At 44.0% G+C, this 17494-nt stretch overlaps 1 protein-coding gene across 2 annotated transcripts; it reads right to left on the bottom strand.

Moving 5' to 3' along the window:
• Positions 1-257: 257 nt before the first annotated feature.
• Positions 258-17018, bottom strand: CIPC (CLOCK interacting pacemaker). 2 transcript variants are annotated; one of them, XM_069465156.1, is made up of 5 exons: positions 16906-17018; positions 10996-11074; positions 10080-10267; positions 5189-5358; positions 258-2014 (listed from the first exon to the last, which is right to left on the bottom strand). In XM_069465156.1, exons 3-5 carry the CDS (start codon positions 10213-10215, stop codon positions 1121-1123), a joined length of 1200 nt encoding a protein of 399 aa, XP_069321257.1. In that variant the 5' UTR covers positions 10216-10267; positions 10996-11074; positions 16906-17018; the 3' UTR covers positions 258-1120. The 2 variants fall into 2 exon arrangements, with proteins under 2 accessions (XP_069321257.1, XP_069321258.1); XM_069465157.1 differs by lacking the exon at positions 10996-11074.
• Positions 17019-17494: the final 476 nt, after the last annotated feature.

Below are 17494 nucleotides of genomic sequence, written 5' to 3'. Positions count from 1 at the left end.
ATTGCTCCCCGTCACTATGACACAGAACAAATGAAAACTTGGGATGGGAAAAGAAAATGGGTAAGAAGACTGCTTTTCTAATTTTTGTGGACGTGTTATATCCTCAAAAGACAATTTTATTTAATTCAAAGTTTATCGAGCATAATAATTCTTTCCTCTTTTATAAAAACAAAGGAAAAAAAAAAAAACACTCTGACGTGGCAACAGAGGGTTAACTTATACTATACCTCCAGGAACCACTAAAGCTGTCCTTGAGATTTTTAGACATAAAACAGGTTGCACTGTTTCAAAAAAGAGAAAAAAAGCCGAAGTAACCAGAATCTTCCAGCCCCTGACCGTGAGACACTGGCCATGTCTATTTTCTTCAGTCTCTAAGTCAAAAGAGCAATTCATCAACTACAATTCCAGATGTTTCTGAATCCATTCCATACGTTAAGAATCTGAAGTATTTTGCCTACTAGTTTAAGTGAAGATGAATCTGGCTTGTGATGAAAAGTGTATGAGTCAAATGGTACTACCCTTTCTCCTTGACTTTCAAGTTTAAGGAAACAAAGTTTTAAGTGATTAAATGCTTGCACCCAGGCACGACCTGTGCCCAAAGCATTTTAGGTTTCGCCCGACTGGCATAATGCCTTGTGGAATGCAAACACACCTCCTCTTATTTTTCCATGTGACTAAGACAGGCAAGGGAAGATCCATGAAGGTATCCTTAGGTCACCTACTCCCTGGCTCAACAGGCATCACTCTGCATGATCATCTCTGTTACTGCACCCTTGATCCCGGTTATGAGTGGGACGGTGAGAGGTGACAGCTAGAAAAGCCCCACACAATCATCCTACCCTGCTTTGCCCCATGATCCATCTAAGTGCCTGCAGGCTAATGAAAAGGGACTCAAGAGCACTCCGAACCTGAGGTCCTCAGTGGAACAGAGACATACGTAATCTGTGCCCAGACCGCAGGTTAAGCTAGCAGCCAGGCATTGGCATGTGGCTTCCTAAGTGAACAGCTACACGGTTAAGTTTAGAAGGAAAAGCTCTTACATAAGCTTTGGGAAACAGGAGTAGGTAACAGCAAAAGAGTTAAAAGAACCACTGAAGTAATAGGAAAATATGCTTCTGTGCTATATGTCTGGGTGATCAGAGAATGCTTCTAGGTCACTGCCAGTATGACTGGACCCAGATGTTAAAGATGCCTGCAGCTTGGCCCAAGCCTGAGGGGCCCTGCTCTTGGTGGCCTCTATAAACAGCTGGGTTTGCTCCTTTAGCTGGTCTAGTTCCACCTGAGTTGCCTGGTTCTGACGGATCAACTCCTTGGTTTTCAAAGTGATCTCCAGCAAACCAGATTTGTGAAGAACTACTAGGGTATTCTGAAAGCGCCTATGCCTGCTCTGCCGCTGCTCTGAAAAGATATCTGGGCTGCGGCAGAGGTGCTCCGCAGCCCACAAAGGTGAGCTATAATTAGCTGGCAGTGGCGAGAGGGGAGAGCTGCTCTCTAACCCGTGGAGAGTGCTGTCTGACGCGCAGACAGGACTGGCGGGGGAAGCGAAGGTCAGACTGGGGGCTTTAGCCACGTGACTGCTGGACACCGGCTGAAGAGTCTGTGGACTTCCACCTGCCACCAGGGAGGGCACGCCCTGCAGAGCTGAGTCCTCGGCAAGTTTGGCACTGGGTGGTGCTGGAGTGGAGGGGCCAGACGGGATCGTACCAGTCTTGGTTGGCTCACTGGAAGACAAGCTCGGCCCAAGTCTCTCGGTACAGATCTTCTTCTGAGTTCCACTTGCTCCTCTTTCTTCTGCACTGAGGGAAAGGCTCCTTTTGCCTGGGTGTGGGGCTATTTTGGTGTAAGAATTTAGAATGGGCAAGTAGTTCCTGGAGTCTGACTTTTTCTCGCCAGCGTGACACAGGCTGACCGGAGACGGTACAGGTGGATGCAGGAATAAGAGCTGTGGCCGTGCGGAGATCACTTCAAAGGAAGGCTGGACGGTCCACGACTGGAGCTGGGATGAGCTGCTGCCCTGAAAACAAAGGAAGAGAGCAGCACACTGTTTGTCACTGCTGAAAGGACAGAGAAGTGAAGCTCTGTCAAGGGGGCAAAGCAGATATACGGACATTTATAACCATTTCAAGTACAGAGCTTCCCTTGCATACAGAGTAGCCCTTGTCAAGAACATGACTGAAGAAGTGGCTTGAAAATCCATTTGTGTCTATAAAGTTGGTTTTTTTTTTTTTTTTACTTTTACTAAGGGGAAACTGGAGGAAATATCTATTTTTATTCAGTGCTATCACTCAGAAAAAGAAATTATGGGTAGGTGAAACAATGACATAGTTAAGGTCACAACTGAGGCAACAAAAACATGGATATGATGGCATAAGTTAAAATGTGCTAATCTCAAGACTACAAATGTGACTTTACACCAATGTGTATCTTAGTTACACCTAGAACCTCTTTTACCTGAAAACAACTTTTGATTAAAAAAGTTACATATTGCCAGGGATCTAAGGGCCCTTGTTTTTAAGGCAGTGACATGCAACAATCATAAAACCATTGAAAATAATAAGAGCTACCACGTATTGGTGCTGACTAGCACTGTGTGTGATGTTTCATGAGTTATCTCATTTAATCCCCATAACAAGCCCATGAGGTAGTTACCGTTTCCCTTCATAAACAGGAAACCAAGGCTTAGAAAATTGAAATAACTTGCTGTAAGTCACCAAGCTAAGTGATGCAGTTAGGATTCCTTACTCTGACTCTAAAACTCATCTGAAGCATTGTTATACTGCCTTTGTTATATTACTTCTCAGTTACACAATTTTTGTTAATAATTGAAGTATTGTTTCAGATGAAATCTAATAAAGAAGGACACAGCTACTTGTCTCCAATATTTGAAAGCCAATTCACTTCCAACCCAGTCCCAAAGACCTGGGTGTAGATGAGGCTGGGCAGAGGTTAAGCCTGACAGAGGTTCTCATCCCTGGCGGTGTCACGTGGGGCCATGTGACTTATCTGAAGAATGTTTTGGACTACCTTCCCACACATGTACACGAATAGCATTTTGCACACATTTCAGCTTCTTAGATGCCAGGCTGGGAACTCTAGGCCAACTATAATTCATCTCCTGTGCCAAGGCTGGGGTGATCTGGAGCCCTCTTGGAATTCAAATACACTCTAGGATGTAGAAAAGCAACCAATGCTAGGCCCAGAAACTGCATTTCCCTGTCCAAGGAGATCCAAAATCAGGGGTCTTTTGAATTAGAGATCAGCCTACTCCAGCTCAGTCAGAAGCAAAACTTCACGCTCTCCCTAAGGGCTGACCTGTAAGGCAAACGGGTCCGGAAAATATCTAATGCACTTCTTCCACAAGATGATTTTACTGGACTGCTCTTCCTAATGCTGCTATTATGCCCACTGTCCTAATAGATACTTAGCTTATTTGTTCTAATTATTAGATTATACAAATTATATTATTCATGTTGAAATCATCTGAGGGAATATGGAACAAAATTGCAGGCTTGAACAGAATCTCAGAATCATTTCTCATAAAGCCTTAATGTTAAAGATGAAACTAATATCTGTGTTGGTTAAGTAACTGTGTGGTGTGTAAGATCACACTGTCTAGTGGCAGAAATGGAATCAGACTATCAAGAGAGAGATATCTAAAACCAAGCAGCAATAATCAAGACACTATACAATATGCAGAGGTGTTTAAAAGTGCATTATTATTTTAATTTTAGAATGTGCTGGATTTTAGCATGTTTTAAAAAACAAAACAAAACTCTTAGAGTTCTCCGTTGGGCCAGCCTGTCCCCAGCCTCCTAGCTCCTGCTCAAGCCCAGCAGCCTTGCTGACAGGGCTTTGTCCTGAAGAATGCAGCTCTGCTGGAAAAGCCTACTCACTCCTCAACTGTGTGTGGGCTGTTCTCAGCCTGCTGGAGCTGCCAGCCTAGCCTACAACAAAGAAGGGATATAAACACAGACACACAAGAAAGTGACAAGGAAGCCAGAGAGAAAGGAAGGGAGAAAAAGAGCCAGGAGAAGGCAGGCCAGCAAAAGCACTGGGCAGCACTGGTGGGGCCGGGCGATCTCACGTGGGCTCCATTTCTTGTCTTTATTCTCTCGTTTCCTTTCAATAAGGAGAGCTGTGCTTCCAGCTGAGATGTGATTTACCAAGCAAAAATCTTCAAATTCTCTTTCAACACTCACCAGGCTACCTTGTTGAAAATCAGTTTGTGTTCCTCAGAAATAACGAGGTTAATAGCTAAGACCTTAAGGTTTCCTGTCAGGCCAAAGCCATGTTCTAATCTTTTACCTAAGATGTGAAGGTCAACTACTAAAGCCAGACTTCAAATCTCACTATCTTCAAGTGGCCTCATGAATGACCTTTGTGAGAACTGTGATGTATTTTCAGAGTAAAGTAGGGTAAGGTTAAATTTCTTTGGCTTAAATTAGTCTTTTTCTATTCCTCAGATTTCTCTCTTCTAACTTAACCAAGTTCATATGATTGAGTTCTCAGTTTCAAACACTAAAGATTAATTTAGATTTTCATCTCAATCTTTTCTTTCATACCTAAACAATAATCACATAATGCACACAGTTATGTAATAAAGCCCCGAACACATTTCTGAACTCCATGACAATGCTGTGTGGCTTCTGCTGGTGTTCCCACACCTGAACCAAGAACACCTTTGTTACTATGACATGGCTCTGGCTGATGACTAAGAAAATGCTCAGAATATGACATAAAAAACATGGAAATTGCCTCTACTTCTGAAACAAATAAATGTATTCTACATTCCTAAATTCCCAGAGCAATTCAAATTAAAAAGAGATTCTATTGTTTCTACCCTAAACTCTGCCGTATGTTAGAATGCACCACTGAAGTGGTGCCATTTCTGCTTAGTTCTTTATATACGACTAAAGCATTTCAGGGTCCCTTTGGACAAGCTATGAATACAGAAATAAAACAGTCTGTCTCTAAAATGAGAACACACATCATGATTCTTATATTCCTTTTTAAAACTGTCAGTAGTTGAAAGATAACATCCGCTGCCCAGGACAGAAAGTACACAGAAAGTATGGTTCTAGTGGTCTGTTTCCAAAATCTCTCCTTGGTAGAAAGGGAGAGCTTTTGTACACAGGAAGCTCAGAAATTTTTACTTGCGAAGACTTTAGGCAATATTAGTCCTCCTCACCTGTTTGACCAGCACATTCTTCATGACAACCATGGGGGACAGGGTAGGGAAGGTATTGTTTGCACTTTTGGAGTTCTGCCTCGGCCTGTCTTCTCTGCTCCAGCCTAAAGCGCTCAGCATGTCCTCAGACTCCATCTGCTCTGCAGAGCTCAGGCATTCCGAGCTCCCATCTGGTGGGCAGAAGAATGGTCAGTTCATTTAGGCTCAAGGCTAGGGGGGCTCTTATCCCAGCTCCTAGGGACCTCCTGAAACTGAATGGAATATTTGTGATGTGTTTTTGTGAATTTTTCTGAGGAGGAGGTCTTTAGCTTTCACTGGATTGTCAACAGGATCCATAATTATGTCTTCCAACTCAAAAGATTAAGATTCACTACCCCAGGACAAGCTTGACTTCCTTTCTAACTCTTACAGACAAAAACCTGCCTCAATTAGAGCTCCTGTGACAGTAATCATCACCAGTTTACAGGAGAAATGAATGCAAGCCTTCAAAGTTAGTTCATTACTTTCAAGAAATCTGTTGTTGAGAAGAGACAGGACTGTGTGGCCCAAGGCAGAATTAAGACCTTCAGAGGCTCTGAGCTCCATAATAATAAAAATAAAACCAATCTGTAAACCTCAAAACTTACATCTATATGCTGAAATTTTAAAAGCTTCTTTCTAAATTTTCTAAATGTGAAATCCTGGATGAGTTCGTCAAAGCTGAAGTTCAAATTTGTCTCTTGTTCCCCTCCACCCTGCTAAGCACCTCCTTTGCTGGTGTCCTAAGTGCATACTGAGTGTGCCTTTTGGGGATCCTGCACAATGGGTGATACAAAGATGCTCCCCAAGGCAAAGCAAATAAGGTCGCCCCATGTAAATTTCATACAAAAAGGATGTGATTAGATTCCTGCTGGAGTAAACCAAGAGACTGTAGTACCCTGCTATTGAGGAGTCTGGGAGAAGCCTAAATTCTAATCAAGAATCTCAGAGTAATCTAGATGAGCAGGACTGGCATGTAGCTATAATTTAAATGCACTGTCAACCATTCCATTTTCTCCAGCTTAAAGAAGATTGTATGACCAAGAAGGACACTAATCAATAGACCTGCGATTTAGAATCCCCAGTGATGATTTTCAAAAATTATGGATGTTGGGGTCCTCTTGATCTAGTAAAGTGATTTACCTGGTGCCCACGTAGGTGCATTTTCACAAAGCACACGTGATCCAAATGTGCACCTCTAGTTAAGAACCATTAGGTCAAAACCACAAATGATCCCAGAAGCCATGTCCATACCTAGTGCCTGCATCTTGGTTTCATTCTGCACATAAAAGAAATCTGGGCTCCTTGGAGACACTGCTGACTCCAAGTCTTTGGCAGGGAAGGTACAGGATGAGCCTGGACAGCTTGTCCCAAAAAGGAAGGAAGTGCTCAAACACTAATGGAGACATGTCAAAAAGACACAGGTTATCTAGAAGGGACTCCTACTGGCCAAATTTGGGACAATCTGAGAATCAAAAATAATGATGTTAATGGACTGACAAAATGAATTACAAAAGAATCAATGAATCCATTAGTGATAGGCAAAAAAGGGGGTTGAAGGGGGAAAGTGCTTTTTACAGAAGAACATCAGCTAATGATATACAAAGAATGGTAGAATTTAAAGATCACCACTTTTAAACCACCAATGTAGTGACTGATTCAGGCAAGGATCATCAATGGCTGCTATCTCCGATCAAGAGTTTGCTGGATCCCAGCACTCTGGGAGGCCGAGGCGGGTGGATCGCTCGAGGTCATGAGTTCGAGACCAGCCTGAGCAAGAGCGAGACCCCCGTCTCTACTAAAAATAGAAAGAAATTATCTGGCCAACTAAAAATATATAAAAAAAAAAAAATTAGCCGGGCATGGTGGCGCATGCCTGTAGTCCCAGCTACTCGGGAGGCTGAGGCAGTAGGATCGCTTAAGCCCAGGAGTTTGAGGTTGCTGTGAGCGAGGCTGATGCCACGGCACTCACTCTAGCCAGGGCAACAAAGTGACACTCTGTCTCAAAAAAAAAAAAAAAAAAAAGAGTTTGCTGGGCAATGGGACAGCCACACAATCTCAAGTATTGTCCCATAAATTATTTATTAATTACAAAGAGAAAACAGAACTTTTACAATAAAGAAATCTGATACACACTATCTAAACCAAGTGATCAGCCACCCAGAGCATCACTAAGAATAAGACTAATTTATGAGTCTCTTTATGTGTTGCAATGGGAAGGATACAACATCAACTATGTAGTATCCTGGTCAAAACATTTATCCTGATTCTAATAATGTGGAAACTACCAGAAAATCCAGAGTGTGAGACATTCTACAAACCAACAGGCCTGACGCATTCAAAGATGTCAATGTCATTAAAAAAGAAGGAAGGAATTAAAGGAAAGAAAGAAAAGATGGGGAACTGTTCTAGACTAAATCAGACTAAAAACACAGGACAACTAAATGCAATGCACAATCCTCATTGGATCCTGAATCCAAAACAAATAGACAAAAAGACTATAGCTATAGAGGACATTATTGGGACAATGGAAAAATCTGAATATGGACTGTAGCTAATGATAACTGGCAGTGTTAAATTTCTTGGGTATGATTATGATATTATAAGTATACAGAAGAGTGTCCTTGCTTTTAGGAGATTGGTACTGAAATATTTAGGGGTGAAAGGTCAAATGTTTGCAACTTATTTTCAAAAAGTTCAGCCTGTGTGTGTATGTGTGTATATTGAAAGAGAAAACAGGCCGGGCGCGGTGGCTCACGCCTGTAATCCTAGCACTCTGGGAGGCCGAGGTGGGCGGATCGTTTGAGCTCAGAAGTTCGAGACCAGCCTGAGCAAGAGCGAGACCCCATCTCTACTAAAAATAGAAAGAAATTATATGGACAGCTAAAAATATATATAGAAAAAAAAAAAATTAGCCGGGCATGGTGGTGCATGCCTGTAGTCCCAGCTACTCGGGAGGCTGAGACAGGAGGATCGCTTGAGCTCAGGAGTTTGAGGTTGCTGTGAGCTAGGCTAACGCCACGGCACTCACTCTAGCCTGGGCAACAGAGTGAGACTCTGTCTCAAAAAAAAAAAAAAAAAAAAGAAAGAGAAAACAAATATGGAAAAATAACACCCAGGGGATCTGAAAGAAAGATATGTGGAGTATTCATCCATTTTTATACAAATCTGAAATTTTCCAAAATATAAAGTTTGGAAAATAATTAAAATGAAAAAAAAAAAATCTTGATTTTGTAAATTTTATCATACTCCAAGGTAACTGGAATGGTAACTCAGGCAGTGAGGAAATCACTGGCACCTGGCCCAGGAGTGGCTGGAAGCATTCCACTGACATCACCAGGGTCACTTTCTGGAACATAATGAATTTGATTATCTTAATACAACCTTATGTCTGAATAGTACAATATTCTTAAAACAAATGGCTGACAAAGTTGAAGTTGTTGAGAGGAGAAGTGCCAAAATGTCAACAGTATTGGAAATAATAGATGGTAGGATTATGACTAATGTTTATTTTCTTCTTTGTACTTTCCTAAACTTCTAAGCTTCTCCAATGAGCATGTATTACCTTCATGATACGAAAAACAGACAAAAAGCAAACATGACATTAAAGCAATGCTTCCCAAACCTGTCTGGTCATAAAACGCACATTCTGGGCCCTTCCCCAAACCAATGATATAGAATCTTCAGGAGAGGGGTCTGGTGATCAGTATTTTTAACAAATGCCTCAGGTGAGACTTAGGAGGCAAGCTTGGGAAACAGCGCTAAGCAATAGAGAAGAAAAACTCAAAGGCCTACGGGTTGGGCCACCCTTCCCTGGACTGCCCTGGCCCTGGGCAGGGCAACTAATTCCTCTTAATGTAATCCCTTGGTTGGTACTCTGTTCCTCTCTGAGCAACAGTCTATTTATAATTTGGCTTCTCATGCAGCATGCCTACAGGGAGAAAATACACCAATATAAGGATGGAAGAGTTCTAGTTTTCCTAACAGCTACATTTGTCACTATAAATTAACAAACCAGCAAAACTGATCAATTAGTCTCTGTGAGTTTGGATGATATAAATCTTCCCCTAGAGAGAGTTCTGCTCTCAGGATGTTGACTCAGCCAGAAGCCCCTGTCATCGCCCCTCTGCATCTGTGGGTCGAAACTGTTGACACTAGAGCCATATTCAAGCCAGCACCCTCAAGCCTGGAAATAAAAAGAGCCTCAACACAAAATTAAAAGATTCCCTGAGTATGCAGCTAGCACTTTCAGGGTTTAAGGAAAATTTGTAAGGAAAATCGTTCTATTTTCTTGTCTCTAATAAATACTCAAGTTTAGAATCGGGCCAGGTGGCTCACAGTCCAAATACAAGATGCACAAAGACTACAGGGGGTGTATTCTTAGGCAGGGGGTGGAGGGAACATTTTTAAACACAGCAAATTACTTTCTTAGCAAATAAGTTATGTTAACAAACTATGTATAGCATTACTTTCATTTAACCAGCAGCCTTCAAATTTGTTACATGGTGACAACATGCAGTAGTATTTTTTTTCCTACAATGTAATAATTACTATGAAAAAGGAGCTGAAAGAACAGAATTATGAGTACTTAAATATTTTTTCCAGTAATCACTTGCAACAGTTGGAAATGTAAGATTTAAAGTTGAGAGTCTAAGTTGAAAAAAGATGTCAAATCATTCTTTCAGAACTAGCCCAATGGTGACCTGGGTGGGTACCCTGCCCCATGGCATCAGATTTACCATAATAAAAGATCAGATAGTTATTTATCCTGTATGTGAAAACATCCCATGCTTATCACACAAACGAGTTTTAGGGATGAAACTTTGCAGGCAAATCATTCATCAGAGTATAGAAAGGATAAGATATTTTTAACCTGAAAATCCAGAGTCCTTATCTGATTCAGCAGCAGCCATGCCGAGTTGACGAGCCACTTTTTTCATCTCTGTGCCTTTGCCTAGTTTGGCCGAGAGTCTTCTGGGGCTCTCTCTGGATGGGTTTTTCCTCTCCATGTTTTACTGGGCTAGAGGCAGATTCATCGGTACTTTTTTCATCTGGATTGCCCTGTGAAAAACAACAATTACATAAGAAGTCACTGCCTGGAGGGCTGAGACAGGTGATCCAAACACTGAATAAAGTGAGGGCAAAGAACACTGGCCTCGCCCACTTCAGCTGTATTTTCTCAGAGGTCTCGGTTGACAAAAGCTTCAAGTTTACTAAACAGAATGGTTTCCCCTCAAAAAGAGATTCACAGTCCTCTAGCTGCCCTCTAATTCCATTGGAAATTCAAGGCACACAAATCACATTCAGCGTAAGCTTTGTAAACTGCTAACAAAGGCACATTTGACTAGGCTTTTTGGAATGGGTAACCAACTCACCCTCCACGCGGGAGACGGAAGAGGAGGGAAAAGGAAAAGCACTGATGGGCTGTGCTTTCTTGCTTTCCCTTCCTGGTACACATGTGCAGGCTCACGACCTAGTGCCACCTCCCATAGTGTAGAGTTTCTCAAATTAACCTCTAAGTTCTTGGGATGAGGTATTGAACAAAGTAAAAACAACTCCCTACATACGCATGCTATTTGGGGGCTTAAAAAACACTTTTATGTGCAAATAAGGTCATATATAACAAAGTGCTTATATTGTATAAAAGTCCATAACATTTACTGCTATTAACCTTATCTCACTTGAGCCTCACAATGTCCTCCTCAGTTGCTATCCCATTTTACAGAAGAGGAAGCTGAGGCTCAGATAAGTTACATTCAGTCATTTAAAAATATTTATCAAGTGCTCACTGTAAATCAGGCATGTTCGAGGACTGGGGTATACAGTGAACAGGACAGACATGGTCTCTTCCTTCCTGGAGCTTAGGATCTAGAGAGAGAGACACAGATGTTAATCAGGCACTCACACAGCTAATGACTATTCTCGTAAGAGCTAAGAAGGGGATGATGGGCTAATAGTCCGGGGAACTCAGGAAGTGCCATGTAGTTGGGATCTGGAGGATGAGGAGTTAGTAGGAGTTAGCCAGGTGAAAGGTGATGATGGGTGGAGTGTGCAGGTGTGTCCCAGGCAGTGGGAAGGACCTAAGGGAGCACGGAGCTTGGCTCATCAAAGAGCTGAAAGGCCAGGGAGGCTGAAGCACAGTACAGAGGGGCAGGATGCCACGCAGTGACGCTAGAAGGTTAGTGGGGGGACAGACAGGCAGTGTCTAGGAATCCATGTCGGAAAGACTTGGATATTGACTTAAGAGCAATGGGAAGCCAAAGAAGGATTTTAACCAGAAGAGTGACATAATCAGATTTGGATTTTAAAAGCATTTTGGATGCCGGACTGAGAGTAAAGTGGAGAGTGGCACTGAGACTGTTCAGATGCTATCATAGCAGTCAGGTGAATTAAGGCGCTGGCTGTGGAGATGGGGAGAAGTGACACACGGAGACCAACCTGATGGGACCTGGCCATTGATTGTATGGGGGAGCAGGAGATGGTGGGACTATTTTCTAAGCTAGGGAGCTCAAGAAGAGCACTGGAGGGAGCTGGGTGGGGCAGCGGAGGGTGGCGTGGCTCAGCTAGCCCAGTTTCGGTCATGAAGACACTGAAGCGACCATGGGCCATCCGAGTGCACATGCTGGGTAGGCAGTCACATGTGAGACTAGAGCCCAGGAGCGAGGCCTACATTGGCTCCAGTGACACACAGCTAGTCCAGAGCAGATCCGGACCTAGGCTAACAGTGCAAGAATGAGACAAATCAGCCCTTCAAAGGGCTGGCCAAGGCTGAGAACATTCCAGATACTTTAACAAGGCCATCTGAGTTACCAAGGAATGGCAACTGTAAGGCCAGCATGGTAAGAACACAAAGGATACTGCAGGGATAAAGAGAACAGAGAGCCAACCAGGAAAATGACAATAATAATGAAACTAGGTAGAAGTAAGCAAAGCCTGGTGATGTTTTATTTTACAATCCACTCTAGACTCCATCCTATTTTTGAGTGGAGAGAAAACACAAGCCCCCTGCCAACACCACTGCATCTGGAATACCATGGAGTGCTCAGCCTAGACATTTCTGCTAATACAAGAACATCGATGTTCTAGTGAAGAACATCAATTACCCAAGAAGCAGAAGGATTCAAAATAAAATTAAATAGAAGACAAGGAAGCTTACAAGCATCCTTGAGCAACCCTCTTGCTCATACTTTTGCTACAGTAGAACTGGATTAAAGGGAACACAAATGGGACTGAATCAGAGTGAATTTTAAATACAATTCCAAGTAAAAATCATTTTGCCCCATGTCTAACTCATTTAAGGGAACTAACTGGCTTCCTCATTCAACTCAGGTCAAATCAAGTACTCTTCCACAGGTCACATGTTTAATCCTATGTGCATAAAAGATAAACAATGGCACTGTCACATCTTGTAGAACACTATGTAAAAGGAATGTTTATTTGACAGCTACAAAGTTTGACAATATGGCCAACCCAGTTTAAAAAGTAGACTACTGGCCAGGCAAAGAGGCTCACACCTGTAATCCTAGCACTCTGGGAGGCCAAGGCAGGAAGATAGCTTGAGCTCAGGAGTTTGAGACCAGTCTGAGGAAGAGTCAGACCCCGTCTCTACCAAAAATAGAAAAAATTAGCTGGGCGTAGTGGTGCCTGTAGTCCCAGCTACTTGGGAAGTTGAGGCAGGAGGATCGCTTAAGCCCAGGCATTTGAGGTTGCTGTGAGCTAGACTGACACCACACACTCTAGCCTGGGCAACAGAGCGAGACTCTGTCTCAAAAAAAAAAAAAAAAAAAAAGGCACACTAAAATGTAAAACTATATCTCTAATTAAATCAGGATCCTTTTGTATGAAACCCAACAAATGTGCACAGTGTAATTTTCCTAAAATAATACTGTCCAAAAGTGAATAGTAGCCTTCTTCAAAATGGAAGTAGATGTAGCTGTGGATGGGCATTCAGACTAATTCAAGTCTGACCAGGCTGTTGATTTAGATTAGGAAGGTAGCTCATGTTGGTAGCAACTAATTAAGAACCTTACAAAGTTTCATATTTTCTTACTAACCATGGATTGTTTTTCAAGTACTTTAGATAAAGCAACCCAATTTAGTCTTCTACAATCTTTGTGACAAGGCAATGAAAAAGGTCTCGCTATTGTCATTAAAGTGTAGCCAACTGAGCTACAGAAAATACACAGGAATTTATTTTACCTTACCGAGAATTCACCAAGACAATATTGATCGTAGAATCAAAATACTGAAATGTTGATAAATTGGTTATTGCGGCTCAGAAAACGACATCCCAAAGTATGGTGCTTTGGCGTGCTGAGTACTGTGAACTGAAGGACACGGGCAGGTCCTCAGAAGCAAGGTCTCTTTCTGACCTTCCCGTACTTCTTTCTTCTGCTTTCCGTTCTCCCCTATGGTGGGCCACAGAAACTAGAATTCCTCTTTCTCAAGACAGGTCATAGAAACTAGAAATTTTACTCTAATCTTCCCTGCCTTTCTGCATAAGAGCTGGCCATAAGGAAATTCTCTGACCGGCCTTGTCTGCTCATTCCAGAATAGGTCCTGCCCTATACCAGGGGAGAAGAAATGTTAAACAGAGATCAAGAAGAATTCTGAACAGACAGGCCTTGCTGGGCTTCCCACCTCAGTCTAGTACCATTAGATTACATCATACCCTTTTTGTCCAACCGAATTTCTATATGGCCGTCCATCCTTCATCAAACCTAAGCATAAAACAGACAGTTTCCCCTGAGTTTTTGGGTCTTAGTTTCTGAAGGCTCCTACACCACATAAAACTTTGATTAAATAAAACTATTACATAGGAGCTGGGCACAGTGGCACGCACCCATAATCTCAACTACTAGGGAGGCTGAGACATGAGGATCACTTGAGCCCAGGAGTTTGATACCAGCCTGGGCAACGTAGTGAGATTGTCTCATAAAAGAAAAATTAAAAAAAAAAAAAAAAAGAAGAAGAAGAAGAAGAAAGAAAATGAAAAGAAAAAAACTTCTGTTTTTCCCTCGCTAACCTGTCTTGTTATGGGAGAGTCAGCCATGACCCTTATAATAGGTGAGGAAAGATGTCACACCTTTCCACCCATACATGGTTAAATGGAGAACAGACACTAAAATTTTAGATCATGGAGAGTTGTTGGCATTTGGAAATAAAGAATGCATAATGGACTTTATAATGGTAAACTGACTATTTTAGATGTGAAAATGCTTAAAAATATGAAAGCCTGTTCTCAGTAAAGCTCTCTTTAAGCAGCAGAAAGCCTTAGCCTCCCAGCTAGGGAGGTTCACGTGGGATGGAGAATGAAGGGCTACGTTCCCCCTACAACCTCCCCCTCCTGGGAGTGGGCTGAGGGAGTCAATTAGCCATGAACAACCGACCTACTCATACACAGCACCATATGAAGCCCTCGACAGGAGAGAAGCAGAGTGATGGCATTTACTACTGGTCTCTCAAACCCAGGGCCGTGCAAATGACTAAGTCTGAAAACCTGAGTAAGGTGCTTGATTTTTCCTCCTTGGTATTATTTTACAATAAAGTTAGATGCTCACACACTGACAAGTTGAAATTGGGTTACTAAGCTCTTGCCCATTGTGTTATTGTGTTATCTCTCTGCTTCTTGGCACAAACTGGAAGCCACTAACACTGCTTTAGAAACATCTCAGATTCTGTGTCCCTTACTCTGCATTACAAGGTCTAAATAAGCTCCAAAACTGTCAGAACTGACCCTAATTGAGCCTCTTATGTATGTATATGTAACACATTGTCCAAAAGTTTCCCAGAGAGTACACACTAAAACTGATAATGGAAAGTGAATCAATAAATATACAGGTTTATAAATAGATAAAATTCTAGCAAGTGCTCCAAAGCATTTGGCTCTTACTTCTATTTTTGCACTTCTTACATTAGAGTCTAATTATTCGTCTCCTCAACCTCAAGGGTTGTTTTTCATCTTTGCAACCTCAGCCCCTAACAATTAACATGTGAGGTATTCAATAGAATAATAAATTCCAACAAATCTCTGTCCTGCTGGGTCTCTCTGACAGCGCTAGCAGCTTAACTGTCACAGAAATACCTGAACAGCTTGAAGGTCAAGATTCTGCATTTCCAAACACCATGGTCACCTCAAGATCTAACCTCCAGGTCTGGTCCCCTGCAGCAAACAGATACCTAATCTAGCCCTTATTCTAAGATGAAACCTCAGGGACAAATCCACCATCCAAATTAAAGGTCAGCCTAATCCACAATCTCTGTGGAGATTTGCACTTTATGATTAAAAGGAGACCCAAGGGTTACAAGGAAAGAATCTGAAATGCTGCTTTCAGATCTCTCCTTTTATAGAGACTTGGCAACGTTCCTGAGAGCTCAAGTTCCCTTTCAAACGTGTCACGTGTATAACGTGCATGCCTGGACAGAGGTGTTAGGTGAAGCCCAAGCAGAGGCTTCTACACAATGAAGTGATAAGGCCATAGAAAGAAATCCACGAGTAATTCCAGTTAGAATTATAAACATGTTACTAGGTTTTCTCTGAAGTAATTTGCTTTTGGTTTGCATATTCAGAGATACCATTCAGGGAGACTGTCTGTGTTATTTTAACAGTGGAAAAACCCCATCTACCTAATCTCTAACACTCATCTTCCGCTTCACATTCATTCCCATTCTCCAACTTAGCTGAAAATTCATGTCAAAGATCCTGAACCCCAATTCCATATAATTTCCCACATTTGGGACCCAGTATGGCTCTCTCCATTTTAACCTTTCAGAGAGGAGATCAGATTAGAGAACTTTCTCAGATCCCCTGCTGCAAAAAGCGTTCGCAGTAACAGTGCCCACCTACCCATTCGCACCAGCCCACGTTGCATCTGTGCCAGACAGCATGTGCACCCTCCAGGCATCCACCAGCCTGCCAGCTCAGCAGGGCAGAACTGGGCAGACCCTAGTACTGTGCTGTGACTGGCATACCACCAGCCTTCCAGGACAAACGCCCAGGCAATACCTACTGCCAGGACTTGGGCAATAACAGGGAGCCTGGCTCCAGCCTGTGCCCGGATCAGAGCTGCCCCCAACCCACCCAGTAACCACTAACTCCTTACTTGGCACTGCCCATCCTCTCCCCCAAACCACTACCCCAAGCACCAAGCCAGCCACCCAGAAGACATAACCTGCAAAGTGGGTGAAGGCAGGTCTCTGGAAAAGACAGCACACCTGTGCCCTGGGCCCGGAACAGGGCACTACTCCAGCCTCAATCTAGAGGCCCCGGACCCTCACCCAGTCACTAGTTCTGCCACTCACCTGCCCGCTCCCTGGCCCTCAGCTCACTGCCCAGCAGGCCTCCGGGCTCTCTCCACGCCCGGACAGCCGGCTGGCTGCTGCCCCCAGGGCTAACCAGGGCTCACCTGCCCTAACCAACTCACCCCACTTGCTGAGCCCCCTCCTCACACGCGATTCTCTCTCCCATGCAGGCCCCGCCTCTCACAGTAAAACCAACTAACCGGGGGAGGGACGCACCACCTCCTGCTCCCACCATTTGGCCCTCCGTCCCCCTAAAGTCTTGGTTGTCCCTCTCGCTTACTTCGCTCCCCTTCTTCTCTTCCCTACTCCCACCTCCTTTCCCACGCTCCCCGCCCAATCCCTCTCCCGTCGCGCCGTCCCGGCTCCCCTCCCCGCGGGCCCAGCCATCCCGTTCTCACCTAAGGCCGGGGGTCGCGGCTTCCACGACCAAGCCCGCGGGTCAGGTGGCGCATGCGCGAGCCCGGCCCCACGGCTCCATGACAACCCCGTCGTCGCTCAGTCTCTTGCTACCAGCCCCCCAGCTTCCCGCCTCTTCCTCCTCCCCCCGCCTCCGCGACGGCTTTCACCAGCCACGTGACCTGGCTCGGATGACCCAGCACCATAGAGACTGTGCGCCATTCTCCTAGAAGGGCCCGTGGAGACGCAGCCTTCCTCCGCCCCCGCCGGAAGGCGAGGCCGAAGCGGGGCGGAGCTGTCGTTGGGAGGCCTGCGCTCTCGCGGCAGGCGGACGTCTCTATGGTTGGTTCCTGAGGCCCCGCCGCCATTTTGTACGCGGGGCCTTGAGCAATGAGCGGCTTGGCCACAGTTTCGAGGCGGGGTTTCGAGGAGGAGGGGCGGGCCGGCTTGTAGTCCGCACGGCAGGAGGCGTGATTCTCTTTTTGGGGGTGCGGGGGAAGGTACTCTCGTGGTGAGCACTGCCGTAACGCCGTTAGGGCTGGAGGCGGGACGGGTTACGTTTGGCCCTTACACGAGCCCGCGGCGACACTG

The sequence above is a fragment of the Eulemur rufifrons genome, chromosome 2, assembly GCF_041146395.1.
Source record: "Eulemur rufifrons isolate Redbay chromosome 2, OSU_ERuf_1, whole genome shotgun sequence".
Lineage (NCBI taxonomy): Eukaryota > Metazoa > Chordata > Mammalia > Primates > Lemuridae > Eulemur > Eulemur rufifrons.
This window is presented reverse-complemented; position numbering and strand designations above follow the sequence as displayed.

Excerpts from the sequence above, each read along its gene's own strand:
- CIPC (XM_069465156.1), bottom strand. The coding sequence starts at position 10,215 with ATGGAGAGGAAAAACCCATCCAGAGAGAGCCCCAGAAGACTCTCGGCC. Across the intron at positions 5,359-10,079 it reads TAAGGACTCTGGATTTTCAG|ATGGGAGCTCGGAATGCCTG; the intron begins GTTAAAAATATC and ends TCTGCCCACCAG. Across the intron at positions 2,015-5,188 it reads AGAATGTGCTGGTCAAACAG|GGCAGCAGCTCATCCCAGCT; the intron begins GTGAGGAGGACT and ends CTTTGTTTTCAG.